The sequence below is a fragment of the Prionailurus viverrinus genome, chromosome D2 (assembly GCF_022837055.1).
Source record: "Prionailurus viverrinus isolate Anna chromosome D2, UM_Priviv_1.0, whole genome shotgun sequence".
Classification (NCBI taxonomy): domain Eukaryota; kingdom Metazoa; phylum Chordata; class Mammalia; order Carnivora; family Felidae; genus Prionailurus; species Prionailurus viverrinus.
The window spans coordinates 19478630-19493970 of NC_062571.1; the positions used below are offsets into that span (position 1 = coordinate 19478630).

At 48.1% G+C, this 15341-nt stretch overlaps 1 protein-coding gene across 1 annotated transcript in view; it reads right to left on the bottom strand.

Moving 5' to 3' along the window:
• Positions 1-323: 323 nt before the first annotated feature.
• The window catches only part of LOC125147568 (liprin-alpha-1-like), a 51611-nt gene continuing 36593 nt past the window's right edge, over positions 324-15341 (bottom strand). The window contains exons 16-18 of the mRNA XM_047824661.1: positions 7533-7684; positions 6695-6867; positions 324-494 (exon numbers count right to left, since the gene is read on the bottom strand). Of these exons, the coding sequence (XP_047680617.1) occupies positions 6699-6867; positions 7533-7684 (321 nt within the window). The 3' untranslated portion in view covers positions 324-494; positions 6695-6698. The remainder of the gene's footprint in view (positions 495-6694; positions 6868-7532; positions 7685-15341) is intronic.

The window sequence follows — 15341 nt, forward strand, 5'->3', positions numbered from 1 at the left end:
CTAAGGGACATTCGTAAAGGATAATGCAGGCTGTGTCACGGTGATCTTTGCAAACGTGGTAAAATCCTTTTCTCTGTCAGGGTTTCTTAACAAACAATTAAACAATGATAATTACAATACGTGCACAGGTTATAAAAGCCCTGTATTTGTCGTAGGATTTATACATACAACCATGATAGTACATACACTTGAAAGACTAAACTGAGATATAAGAACATCAATTGATTCCAAAGGATATTTATAGCCCGGATATATATGAAAGTAAGGAACTATCTATAGGGAGTGACAAATTTACAGACATGTACGAAACATTAAATGCTAAATGAGTTTCTCGATCCTATTCACGAATTTTTCAGTAATTAAATACTGTAATAAAATATCTCAGGGTCCATATAACAAGGATTAACAGATGAAAGATCTGGTTGAAGTTTCAAATGTAGTCGCTGCTGGGCTCTGCGTGCTGCAAGACCATCGGTAGAAGCAGTGTGGGTAAACTGCAAGATAAAGGAAACAATCAGTCTTAAGACATCAGCCCGAAAAGCACCTTCCAGGGCCCCAGGTGGGGCCTAGCACGTGCCCCCCCTCCCCAAAGACCTTCCTGGCTGAAGAGATTTGAGAATCTAGAGAACATATGAAGCATTTTGCATTACCAATGAGAATTATTCGATTGAGTTCATACTGGCTTAAGACTGAAAGTTACCAAATTAAAAAAAAAAACAAGATGAAGGAATCAATCAACTATTCTTTTTTTTTTCAGGATTTTAAGTAATCTCCACTCCAAAATGGGGCTCAAACTCACTACCCTAAGTTCAAGTGTCATAGGCTCCACCTGGCCTCCAGCCAGGAGCTCCCAACAATCAAACACTGTGGCTGAGACAGGAAAACAGAATGAGAGGAGAACAAAGCCCACCCCCCCCCGAGGCCCTCAGATCAGGGAGAAGACGGCTGGGTTGCGGGGCCCACACCTGAAATCTCCAAGTTCAAACTCAGCCCCTCAGAGGGCAATGTGATTCCGCTTTTAAAAGCTAATCTCTCAACTGAGAGGCCACCAGCGTCACTCACGTGAGGACTAGAATCCTCTTGGGCCTGGTTCATTCAAGAAGGTGTGCGTAAAACAAGCCAGCCAGGGCCTGCTGACCTAGGAGCTCCACCGGACCAGGCAAAGGCCAGTGCCACTTGCTCCCGAACGACCGGGAAGGTCAGCTCAGACCTGGAAAATCTCCTACTTCTCTGACAGCAATCCTGCCTCTCTACCACAAAAGACATTAGCAGACACTGAAGCCAAACTTCTTTTTTTACGAAAAGAGTGGAAATACAGTTTTCTCCGGAAAAACTGAGAACACACCAACCTCTTAAGTGTAAGCACACAAACACCAGAAATCTCTTAGCAGGTGTAGAGAAGCTCATGTGTGTGTGTGTGTGTGTGTGTGTGTGCATGTGTGTGTGTGTGCGTGTGCGTGTATGTGTGTGTGAGTCTGTCTATGTGCGTCTGCGTGTCTGTGTATTTCTGAAGTCCCTAAGTGAGCCTGCTGCGGCTGTCCTGGCTCACATGGACATTGCGCAGACAGGACACAGGGTGTCCGACTGTGGCCTGCATGGACGGTGCCCTCTACTCACCAACAGGAGGTGTCGGCAGGATTAAGACATGACTGCCTGAATCTAGCCTCTGTGGTGCAGATACTATGCCTGCTCCAAGCAACACAAGGGGCAGCGTGCAAATGCAGCATGCGGTTAGTCTTGAAATAGCACATGAGGGCACAAATACAGCCACACACATTCCAAACCACAGCAGCAACCACTGAGGGCTCCCGGGGCACTTCTGAGTGGGGTTCTCTCCACCCGCAAGCAGCCGGGGGAGTCCCCGGGAGTTCACTCTCAAATAGCAATGGGGCAGTAGAGGCCATGAAAACACTTTCGCCGTGTCCATCTGCCATCTTGTGAAAGAGGGGCCAGGGCTGCCCATCACATACGTAGCTCTGCAAGTGTCGCTCTGAGGCTGGTCCAACGCTCTGAGGACACCCACGATGCCTAGTTGTAGTAGTTGAGAGAATACGCTAATATTCCATCAGATAGAAAAGTTAAAAAAATCTCTTTCACTGTGAACCTTTGATAAGCAGAAGTGAGGAGTAACCTTAGATCATTTGAGCCTGAGCATGCCATAGCATCTGAACGCCTTGTTACATATTAAGTCGGCCATTCTCCATCAGTGTTCACATTCCAACCCAAGAGCCTCCCATACCTCCGCCAAGAGGCTGGGGCAGAGCAGCACGTCACATACAGACCAGCAGCATCTTCTCTGGCTGCATAGAGGACAGAGAGGAAGTGACCCAGAAGCCTGCAGGGAGAGTCTCTGCTGACCCAGCAGGTAAGTCAACAGTGTCTTGATCTACATGGCTATCTCTAAGAAGGTGCCCTCCTGAAGCTTCTATCATCATCCTGGGAAATTACAGGACACATTGTGAAATGAAAACCAAAAATATATAGTAAGGTTACCAGCCCTTTAAAATGACCTCACTCTGCAAGTTTGTTTACAGCTGTTTACCCCCATTCCTGAGAGCCATTGGGGGCCCCCTGCCCAGACGGCTGCCCCAGGCGGTAAAGGAGGCAGGGCCATATTTGTGCCAGGACACTGACCGGGCACAAGTCAGGACAGTCCTGGGCTGACTGGACCTGCCGCACTGTCTTTGTGAAATCACCTTCCTGCTATAGAAGATACTACCTTTTTGTTTTCAAAACAGTCTAAGCTGTGGACAGTGCTACACGCTAGGACAGTCCCACCGCACCCTTTCACGTGTCCTATTCTCGTCACACTCGAGTGTTCTTATGGCAACGAAGACAGTCTTAAGTAGTGGTGTGGGAGTAAATCAGTCCTGGTGTTGTATAAGGAGAAATCAACACTTCGTGTCTTTTTAAAGAAACGACTGTAACCTTCCCCCAGAGCACAGGGCCCTGGACTGCAGAGAGACCTCCAGCCGCCCCCAAAGGCAACTTAACAGGCTCTATTGCCAGGCTGCCATCAATGTGTTATGATGTGAAAAATATTTCTCAAGACTATCAAAAGTCAAATACCAAAAGGAAAGAAACCAAACTCCTCACCTCTGTTAAAATATTGGTTTCTCAATAGCTCGTTGGTTTGGGTGTTTTTTACGTTTTTGCAGGTACATTTATTTATTTTTGAAAGAGACACAAACAGTATGAGTTGTGGAAGGGCAGAGGGCTAGGGAGAGAGAGAATCCCAAGCAGAATCCCCATTGTCACCACTGAGCCCAACGGGAGGCCCAAACTCACGAAGTGTGAGATCATGACCTGCGCTGAAAGCAAGACTCAGATGCTTAAATGATTGAGCTACCAGGCACCCCTGTTTGTTAGATTTTCAGAGAGAGAGGGAGAGAGAGAGAGAGAACGATTGTGTGTGAGTGAGATAGGGGCAGATAGAAAGGGTGACAGGGGACCCAAAGCAGGCTCCACGCAGACAGCAGCCAGCCCAATGCTGGCCTCAGACTCACAAGCAGTGTGATCATGACCTGAGCCAAAGTCAGACACTTAACCAACTGAGCCACACAGGCGCCCCGAAGCTCATTTGCTAATAAATTAAGAGCTAAGCTTAACTTGTAAGGTAAAATTATCTCCGCATTTGGAAGAGTAGTCTGGTACATGATTCCTACAAACATAATAATCTACGTTCCTTTTTTTTTTTTTCTGATTTTACTTTTAGGAAATCTCTACCCCCAACACAGGGCTCAAAGTCACAACCCAGAGATTATGAGTCACGCTGTCCTCTGACTCAGCCAGCCAGGCATGCCCAAATATAATACTTAACAGTTAACGCAAATTTAGAGATCATTAGGCTGAAAACTTATTTCACCAACCCTTTGGTCAGTCCCCATGACCAAAAGGTGGTTCAGCTCCCATTCCAAGATAGTACGAGGCTGAAGTCACGAGCCAACACCCCAAAAGTTATGTCAGTCTAAAGGATGACAACATATTGCAATAGCGTCGAAACCAAGACTTCAAACTCAAAACAATACCCATTGAATCCTAATAGTGTATTTTCAATCAGAGATGTTAATGTGGAGTCCATTAATGGGCTTGATTTACTTATCTTTGAGAGGCAGAGAGACAGCATGAGCAGGGGAGGGGCAGAGAGAGATGGAGAGAGAGAATCCCAAGCAGACTCCAAGTTGTCGGCACGGAGCCCGACTTGGGGCTCGACGCCACCAACTAGGAGATCATGACCTGAGCCCAAAGCAAGGGTCGAGCGCCGAATCATCTGAGCCCCCCAGGAAGCCCACAGGAATGGGCCTTTGGGGAGAGGGGTCCATGCTCCCCGGGAAATTAGACAAGGGTGCCGTGGAGGGGGGTTTGCAGTGGGGACACTGAGGGCATTCCCAAAGGTGTACAGTGTTCTGTAGAAGGATCAAAAGATTCCTGATTCTCCACTGAGCCCATGAGTCAAACAGAATTCCACAGGGAAATCAGAAACAGAAGCCATGAAACTTCCACGTGGCACACGAAGCAAGAGTGTTTCTCTCTCCACATAAGAGCTAAACACACGCCAGTCTCACGAGCCTGTGAGGGGAAGGGACAGGCAGAGCTCAGGCAGGAGGAGGCAGCACCGAGGACTCCGTGCCGCGCAAAACAGACCGGGTTTGGGGAGAGAGGACTAGCTGTGCGGTGAAGCTACGCGCTGCCTTGCTCCAATACAGGTTGCGGGGTCTCCAGCAGGAGAGCAGTGGGCGGGTGCAGACGGCCCGGTGTCACCTGTGTGTTCTGGGTCGGGATCTGCACCAGAAGCGCCAGGGCGGTGACATCGAAGGTCCCGTCTAAGGCCATCAACGTGCCGTGAACGCCACCGTCTACGCGATTGTTGGCCTCCTCTTTAAGGCCAATCGATAGGACCCAGCGAATCACCGGGTCCTTCCTCCAAACCAGCACCTCTGCCGACAGTAAACACCCATGGCCACGGTGGCTGCCGAAAGCTCTCTCCATCACATCCACACCCTGTGATGCAGGACAAGGATCTCCGCTCTGTGCCCCAAGCCTATGCTTCAGCTGCACACTCCGGGTGTTCTGGAAAACCTTCCTCCCGTCAGACAACACTGTTGGCCCCGAGCCTGGGCACCTTGTCACTTCAACACAAACGTCTCAGTTCTAATCGCAAAGCCCGCTTTGTGGACTCAGTTGAAAATCAGAGAAACCTGAAAGGCTCCCCAGCATATGAAGAGACTGTGACGGGACACCTCACTTTCACGCAAAGTAATAAATATTGCATCTCCTTTAGGAGACATCGAAAAATCACCAGATGATTCACTAGTTACTTCTGGTGAAAGACTGCTTCTGTCAACTGTGAAGAGATTTAAAACGAAGTACACAGTACAGGAAACACATATACCCAGTTCATTTCCAAGGTCTTTCACTAGGTAAAATAACAGTTGTTCAAACACATGGACACGCTTAAAACACTTACAGATCGTTATTACATTTCTCTGTAAGAACTCTGTAAGAACTCTGTAAGAACTCTGAGACTCATTCTCCTGAGGCGGACATTGTCAACACTAGGCACCTTTCGTGGAGCCTTATGGGCCTCTACCTCACCGCCACCTCCCTGAGAACTTCACTCCTCATAGCCCACTGTACCCAGAAGCCTTACCAGAAACAGTCGGTTAACACATATTTTATAAGTGACGTGTATATGCTGTATTCCTTCATAAAACAAGGTAAATGTGATTAAGAAAACCATAAAGAGGGGAAAATACGTTTACAATACTCTACTGCATGGAAACACATAACTTGCATACAAGTGGACCTGATCTTCAAACCCTGGCTGTTCAAGGGTCAACCGTATGTTTCTGGGACAGGCCATGCATGTCCACAGAGACCACGGTAAGATCCACTCTCAGACACTGCGTTATACCTATGGTAACCCAGAACCCAAGTCAGCGATTTGAACATCTCAGCCCCGGAGAAAGTCACCTACACACACTCTGTGAAACTGAATCAAATGCTGGGGCAAACGACTCAATAAACGCTGTCCTCATATGACCAAGTACTTAAACCGTACCTCCCGAAGATGACAAAAGAAACGTAGGAAACACAGTGAAATGTTTTGGCCAATTTTGTGACCTCTGGACTTACAAGACATACACATTTCTGGGAGCAGTGGGTGTGAGAGCCAGAGGGCACTTTCACGAATCTTAATGTTTTCATTACAGAAAGTATAAGGATGTGGAAGAAAACACACCGGCAACATCTAAGGGACCGAATTTTCCCAGCATGGTTCCAGGAGCAAAAGGCCCTGGAGGCCTTTTTATGTCCGTGGAGGACATAATACTGCTTTGCAGCTATAGAGTCTATTGAACAAACGAACAGCTACTGCTTTAAAAACAGGTACAGCTGAAAAGTGCTCAGCAAGGTGACAAGAAACACAATGCTTATTTTTTAAAGTTTTTGGTGTTTTTCAGCTTGTCCGCCCAATTTGCTGAGTCCCAGGGCACCTTGGGAAGGGTTTTCAATTCAGTGGCTCCAATCCAGTGGCTGTGGGGAAGCAGAGTGATGAAATGGGAGGTGGGGGGTGTCCACAGCCACGTGAGGTCTCCCGACACGGGGAGGGGTCTGCAGGCAGAGAGACCACGGATCTAGAGGAATGAGGCCAGTAAGACCACCCACACGCTGGAAACACGCAGGGGACACCAACCTGGTCAGGCAGGCTCGTCGCTAGCGTGGCTGGGGTGGACCTTTTGTCTTCTGGTGAGCAACCAGCGGATGGATTTTGTGATGCCCTTCTTCTTGGGTGCGTTGGTCAGTGAGTCCTGGCTATTGCTAGTTTTGCTGAGGCTGCTCAAGGGGCCATCCCGAGAGCCTGGGGATCTGGGGGACGCACAGGAGAGCATCTTCCACGTGTGCTCGTCACACGACACACCGCCCCACGTGATTAGAAGCACAATCCCCCAGCTTCTAGGGAGGGCTGCGCCCTGGGAGCTGACACTCTCTCCCTCCCAAGTATATCTGGAGTCCAAGCACCTTGGGTTGAGAACGCTCGGCACCCCACCCTGGCCGTGACCCGGGAGCACGGAGGACATGCACACCTGAGCCACCCCAGGACGCGGTGCGAGGAACAGAGAGGCTGCTGGAGCTGCCTGGTGGGGGTGGGGGGAAGAGAGCATGGCTCCTGACAGCCCCACAGGGCACAGTGTGGCCCAGGGGAGGAGCCCTAGGGAGCATGTCACCCAGGATCCACCGGGAGGAAAAGGGAGGTCTCAGGACGGCTGGTGCATAGGATCTGAGCAAACGAGGCTGCCCTACAGCCACCAGCATCACAAGACTCTGGTCTTTTCCCCCTGCCTTTTGCTCTGCTGGCCACACCCAGGGCACCCAGGCAGGTATCCCAAGAATGACGTGCACGTAAACTCAGTTCATTGGCCTCTCTTTGGAATCGCTGTTCCGACCCTTTCTCCCCCATGTAGAGATCAAAGGTTTCTCAGAGCTGAAAACCAGCGCACAGGCATGTCGCCTACGATGCCTGTGCCCCTTACTTTGTGGCGTCCCTGATGTCCTCGTGGCTGGCCTTGTGCAGTGCCCCTTGCTGCAGCCTGTCCAAGCTCAGGGACCTCTGGGAAGAAGGAGCTGACGGTACACATCGTGTCCTTGCCGTGCTATCTTGTGACTCTTCCTCCAAAGGCAGCAACTGTGGGGTGGAGAGGAGAGTGACATGAGTTCACCGTGCACCCAGACAGAGGAGCACACAGCCCTGAAATCACAGCCAGCAACTCATTTGAAAAGCTATGAGCTGTGCTTTGTGCAGCGTCCAAAACGACTTCCTAGGATCGGCCTAACGCCAGGCGAAAGGGTGGATTCGCGTCCGGGCAGTGGGCCCACTGAGACCCCCAGCCCATCTGCACCGAGGGGTGTACCCTCCCCAGGACCTCCCACCACCAGGAGCCTGGCCACAGAAGGTAGAGGCGGAGACCCAAACCATGTCACCATACACCACGGCCAGCTGAAAAGGAAGGTATTTGTTTCCTGACGCCATTCAGGGCAAACCCTGGTGAGCACGGAGCCCTCCCATGCACGATTGTCCAAAGCTCTTTGTTTGGGGGAAGTGGAGCGAGCTTGTGGCCTAATCCACTGTCACCTCTGGTGGCGATGCAAGGCTGGAATCTACGGGGACGTGTGTAAAGTGACAAGGCACCCAACCCCCTGACCCCACACTCGGGTCTGACTTCTGCTTCTCGGGGACATTTCGGTTGATGTTACAAACTGATGGACTCATCTGCAGCTTACAGACAGTCTGCTCGACACGGTGGAGACACAGCGTCCCTTGGCTGCCGTCACGACAAATGAACCCCTTCAGACTCCATTTTTCCTTGTGTGACAGGCTGTGGGTCTGCGGCTATGTGGCTGTGGGCCCTGGAAAGGACCGTGGGGCCATGGACCCGCCAGCGTTACGACCCTTGACAGGTCCTGGTGGTGAGGCAGGGCCGGATCTCACGAGACACACGTGTAGGACTGGTGAGACAGGCACAGCCAACTGGGTTTGTACCAGGGCCTCCGAAGCTGCATGGGGCTAGGGACACCCATGGCGGTCAGCACCAAGTGGAGCTGAGCTCAGGGAAGACACAAGCTTAACCAACAGCTCCAAAACACCTGCCTCCTCTCCTGATTTCCTGACAATCATCAGACAACAAAAGGCTACCTTAACAGGCTACAAATTATCCACATAAAACCAAACAGGGTCAGACTGGCTCAACACAAGTAGGTTTCATACCCAGGTGGAAGCAAGGATATGGAGAAAACAAACCCAAAAGGGAACAGGACAGGGAGCCACACTAGCGACCAGGCTATGAGGTGAGCAGAGACGGAGGGTTCCGGGAGCACACCCTCCCCTGTGTCACAGCGCAGTCCACACACAGGCCCCCGCCCAGCACTGGGTCCTGCCAGACTTGTGCCTATGGGCCATTTCAGTCTCAACCAAAACGGGAGGCTCCCGCCAGGCTGGGAAGTGCAACGCCCGTGCTGGCCCAGTCTGCATGGACCTGACACCCACTGCCCGTACACCTAGACTTCATCCCCCAAAACCTCCAAAGAGCCCTCCAAGTAACCATCAGTGAGCTGCGGGAGCAGGCCGTCCTGCCTGGGTGTTCATCACACGACCCTCTGTTCCTTGAGAAAGTCTTGCTACAGAAGAAAAGGCAGCACGAGCCAGCAGAATGCAGGGCGTGCTCTGTGCCCCGGCGCCGATGTGAGCTCCTGATCTCTGAGGACCGTGCACCGAGGGGCAGGGTGTGGACACCCCAAGGGCCATGAACCTTTCGCTGTCCTCCCTTACCAGGAGACCAAAGCAGGAAAAAAAGACGGTGATGAATACACCCCGGTCACAAAACAACCAGGGACCGAACTGGCACTTGAACGCAAGAATTCAACTGAACGGACACACCGTCTGTGCAGTGGAGGGGCTCCCCCAGCTGCCGCCCAGCTCTGTATCAGAGGCACGGCCCTGTCAGCGCATGGCTGGGAAGGTCTGGGATGGGGGTCCGGTCCAGGGAGCAAGGCATCCCAGTTATGAGGCGGACTCTCTGGTCGAGGGTTCCGTCCCGAGGCACGGCGGTTCCCCGTGAGAATGGGCACACCCACATCATTGTCCTCTGGACACAGGAGGTGGCCTGTCCCAGCAAGGGCACTGTAAATGGGAGAAGGGCGCCCGAGCAAAGGTGGGGTACGTGGCAGAGTGGTGTCGTGGCCAGTGTTTGCCCTGCAAAGTGTCCTCATGCACAGGACCCAGGCTCTCAGGCTCTGGTTGCACATCTGGAAATGGGTAACCACACAAGCTGTGGCTCGCGGGGATGTCTGTGAGGGCCAGGTCACAGGATCCTAAACCACTGCACACACCAGGTGGCGAACCCTAAGAGCTCTCTGAATGCTGTTGGCTACGGCTGTCAAAAGTGGTGATCTCAAAATCGAAACTCTATGCCTCTGCTTCAGTAATTTCTCTTCCTAGAAACTTCTATGTCTCATGGAACTAAGTACGCAGCGCAGCGAGCAAGACACAAACGCGAGACAACGGTGAGCTCTGGTGGCCGTCGCAGGTACCGTGGAAACCGCACGCCGCGCTCGAGCTCCCAGTGGCTCCTGTACTTCCCCGCACACGCCAGCCGCTCGTCCTTACCCAGCTGTGGTGCTCACTGTGAAGAGACGGGCACTCTCCCCCACACCACAGACAAGCACAGCTAGGTTGCACTACGAAACACTTTCGCTTTCTCCGATGCTTCCTTACATCACTAGGCTGACAGAGGCATGCAAAGAAAGGAAGAGAAATCAGATTTACTGCACACTTGGAAGCTACAATTTCCAAGACCAAACGAGGCAAACATATTTTAAAGAGAACAACAGGACGGATATAATCGAGAGAAGATTTAGAAACAACCACGCCTGGAAGCAGCACTTTGTTCCACCACACATCTGAATGTAATAGGTTATTCGACATTTACCAGAGACACTACCAATTATCACTCAGGGATGGAAAACTCCATTATAACATACACGACTCATTAAAACATGGCATCTTGTAGAACAAAGACATCTAACAGGTGCCTATTAGAAACTTTCCTGTAACTGTTCTCCTTGTTGAAAACCAAGTTATAGGCGCTCGCCAGCGCCATTTCCCCCGCCCATCCCCCAGCCGAAATCCCAAAGGGAACCGGTTCCTGCCAGGGAACTTGCTCGCTCCGCGAAAACACCCAACTCTGCGCTTCGGCAGAGCCAAACCTCCGGCAGCGGATCTGACTCCCTCCCGCTGCCACAGGGCCCCTCCTGAAGTGGATCACCTAAGGAGAAGCGATCTAAGCCTGCCCCTCCTGCCCCCGAGCACCTTGCCTACCCACCCCAGCTAATACGCCAGATCCCCAGCATCACAAGCCTGGCAGGGTGCAAGTAGCCCAGACGAGCCACACCACCCCACAGTGAATCCCGCCCCTAGGAGAGGGGAAGAGAAGGCACACACCAGTCTGACTGTGGCCCCAGCGGTGGGCTGGGGGCAGACATCAGGTCTGACTGCGGCCCCGCCCACCAACTCCAGGTATACACCACAGCACAGGGGAAGTGCCCTGCAGGTCCTCACCACGCCAGGGACTATCCAAAATGACCAAGCGGAAGAACTCCCCTCAGAAGAATCTCCAGGAAATAACAACAGCTAATGAGCTGATCAAAAAGGACTTAAATAACATAACAGAAAGTGAATTTAGAATAATAGTCATAAAATTAATCGCTGGGCTTGAAAACAGTATACAGGACAGCAGAGAATCTCTTGCTACAGAGATCAAGGGACTAAGGAACAGTCACGAGGAGCTGAAAAACGCTTTAAACGAAATGCATAACAAAATGGAAACCACCACGGCTCGGCTTGAAGAGGCAGAGGAGAGAATAGGTGAACTAGAAGATAAAGTTATGGAAAAAGAGGAAGCTGAGAAAAAGAGAGATAAAAAAATCCAGGAGTATGAGGGGAAAATTAGAGAATTAAGTGATACACTAAAAAGAAATAATATACGCATAATTGGTATCCCAGAGGAGGAAGAGAGAGGGAAAGGTGCTGAAGGGGTACTTGAAGAAATAATAGCTGAGAACTTCCCTGAACTGGGGAAGGAAAAAGGCATTGAAATCCAAGAGGCACAGAGAACTCCCTTCAGACGTAACTTGAATCGATCTGCACGACATATCATAGTGAAACTGGCAAAATACAAGGATAAAGAGAAAATTCTGAAAGCAGCAAGGGGTAAACGTGCCCTCACATATAAAGGGAGACCTATAAGACTCGTCACTGATCTCTCTTTTGAAACTTGGCAGGCCAGAAAGAATTGGCACGAGATTTTCAGGGTGCTAGACAGAAAAAATATGCAGCCAAGAATCCTTTATCCAGCAAGTCTGTCATTTAGAATAGAAGGAGAGATAAAGGTCTTCCCAAACAAACAAAAACTGAAGGAATTTGTCACCACTAAACCAGCCCTACAAGAGATCCTAAGGGGGACCCTGTGAGACAAAGTCCCAGAGACATCACTACAAGCATAAAACATACAGACATCACAATGACTCTAAACCCGTATCTTTCTATAATAACACTGAATGTAAATGGATTAAATGCGCCAACCAAAAGACATAGGGTATCAGAATGGATAAAAAAACAAGACCCATCTATTTGCTGTCTACAAGAGACTCATTTTAGACCTGAGGACACCTTTAGATTGAGAGTGAGGGGATGGAGAACTATATATCATGCGACTGGAAGCCAAAAGAAAGCTGGAGTAGCCATACTTATATCGGACAAACTAGACTTTAAATTAAAGGCTGTAACAAGAGATGAAGAAGGACATTATATAATAGTTACAGGGTCTATCCATCAGGAAGAGCTAACAATTATAAATGTCTATGCACCGAATACCGGAGCCCCCAAATATATAAAACAATTACTCATAAACACAAGCAACCTTATTGATAAGAATGTGGTAATTGCAGGGGACTTTAATACACCACTTACAGAAATGGATAGATCATCTAGACACACGGTCAATAAAGAAACAAGGGCCCTGAATGAGACATTGGATCAGATGGACTTGACAGATATATTTAGAACTCTGCATCCCAAAGCAACAGAATATACTTTCTTCTCGAGTGCACATGGAACATTCTCCAAGATAGAGCATATACTGGGTCACAAAACAGCCCTTCATAAGTTTACAAGAATTGAAATTATACCATGCTTACTTTCAGACCACAATGCTATGAAGCTTGAAATCAACCACAGAAAAAAGTCTGGAAAACCTCCAAAAGCATGGAGGTTAAAGAACACCCTACTAACGAATGAGTGGGTCAACCAGGCAATTAGAGAAGAAATTAAAAAATATATGGAAACAAACAAAATGAAAATACAACAATCCAAACGCTTTGGGACGCAGCAAAGGCAGTCCTGAGAGGAAAATACATTGCAATCCAGGCCTATCTCAAGAAACAAGAAAAATCCCAAATACAAAATCTAACAGCACACCTAAAGGAACTAGAAGCAGAACAGCAAAGGCAGCCTAAGCCCAGCAGAAGAAGAGAAATAATAAAGATCAGAGCAGAAATAAACAATATAGAAACTAAAAAAACTGTAGAGCAGATCAACGAAACCAAGAGTTGGTTTTTTGAAAAAATAAACAAAATTGACATACCTCTAGCCAGGCTTCTCAAAAAGAAAAGGGAGATGACCCAAATAGATAAAATCATGAATGAAAATGGAATTATTACAACCAATCCCTCAGAGATACAAACAATTCTCAGGGAATACTATGAAAACATATATGCCAACAAATTGGACAACCTGGAAGAAATGGACAAATTCCTGAACACGCACACTCTTCCAAAACTCAATCAGGAGGAAATAGAAAGCTTGAACAGACCCATCACCAGCGAAGAAATTGAATCGGTTATCAAAAATCTCCCAACAAATAAGAGTCCAGGACCAGATGGCTTCCCAGGGGAGTTCTACCAGACGTTTAAAGCAGAGATAATACCTATCCTTCTCAAGCTATTCCAAGAAATAGAAAGGGAAGGAAAACTTCCAGACTCATTCTATGAAGCCAGTATTACTTTGATTCCTAAACCAGACAGAGACCCAGTAAAAAAAGAGAACTACAGGCCAATATCCCTGATGAATATGGATGCAAAAATTCTCAATAAGATACTAGCAAATCGAATTCAACGGCATATAAAAAGAATTATTCACCATGATCAAGTGGGATTCATTCCTGGGATGCAGGGCTGGTTCAACATTCGCAAATCAATCAACGTGATACATCACATTAACAAAAAAAGAGAGAAGAACCATATGATCCTGTCAATCGATGCAGAAAAGGCCTTCGACAAAATCCAGCACCCTTTCTTAAAAAAAACCCTTGAGAAAGTCGGGATAGAAGGAACATACTTAAAGATCATAAAAGCCATTTATGAAAAGCCCACAGCTAACATCATCCTCAACGGGGAAAAACTGAAAGCTTTTTCCCTGAGATCAGGAACACGACAAGGATGCCCACTCTCACCGCTGCTGTTTAACATAGTGCTGGAAGTTCTAGCATCAGCAATCAGACAACAAAAGGAAATCAAATGCATCAAAATTGGCAAAGATGAAGTCAAGCTTTCGCTTTTTGCAGATGACATGATATTATACATGGAAAATCCGATACACTCCACCAAAAGTCTGCTAGAACTGATACAGGAATTCAGCAAAGTTGCAGGATACAAAATCAAAGTACAGAAATCAGTTGCATTCTTATACACTAACAATGAAGCAACAGAAAGACAAATAAAGAAACTGATCCCATTCACAATTGCACCAAGAAGCATAAAATACCTAGGAATAAATCTAACCAAAGATGTAAAGGATCTGTATGCTGAAAACTATAGAAAGCTTCTGAAGGAAATTGAAGAAGATTTAAAGAAATGGAAAGACATTCCCTGCTCATGGATTGGAAAAATAAATATTGTCAAAATGTCAATACTACCCAAAGCTATCTACACATTCAATGCAATCCCAATCAAAATTGCACCAGCATTCTTCTCGAAACTAGAACAAGCAATCCTAAAATTCATATGGAACCACAAAAGGCCCCGAATAGCCAAAGGAATTTTGAAGAAGAAGACCGAAGCAGGAGGCATCACAATCCCAAACTTTAGCCTCTACTACAAAGCTGTCATCATCAAGACAGCATGGTATTGGCACCAAAACAGACACATAGACCAATGGAATACAATAGAAACCCCAGAACTGGACCCACAAACGTATGGCCAACTCATCTTTGACAAAGCAGGAAAGAACATCCAATGGAAAAAAGACAGTCTCTTTAACAAATGGTGCTGGGAGAACTGGACAGCAACATGCAGAAGGTTGAAACTAGACCACTTTCTCACACCATTCACAAAAATAAACTCAAAATGGATAAAGGACCTAAATGTGAGACAGGAAACCATCAAAACCTTAGAGGAGAAAGCAGGAAAAGACCTCTCTGACCTCAGCCGTAGCAATCTCTTACTCGACACATCCCCAAAGGCAAGGGAATTAAAAGCAAAAGTGAATTACTGGCACCTTATGAAGATAAAAAGCTTCTGCACAGCAAAGGAAACAACCAACAAAACTAAAAGGCAACCAACGGAATGGGAAAAGATATTTGCAAATGACATATCGGACAAAGGGCTAGTATCCAAAATCTATAAAGAGCTCACCAAACTCCACACCCGAAAAACAAATAACCCAGTGAAGAAATGGGCAGAAAACATGAATAGACACTTCTCTAACGAAGACATCCAGATGGCCAACAGGC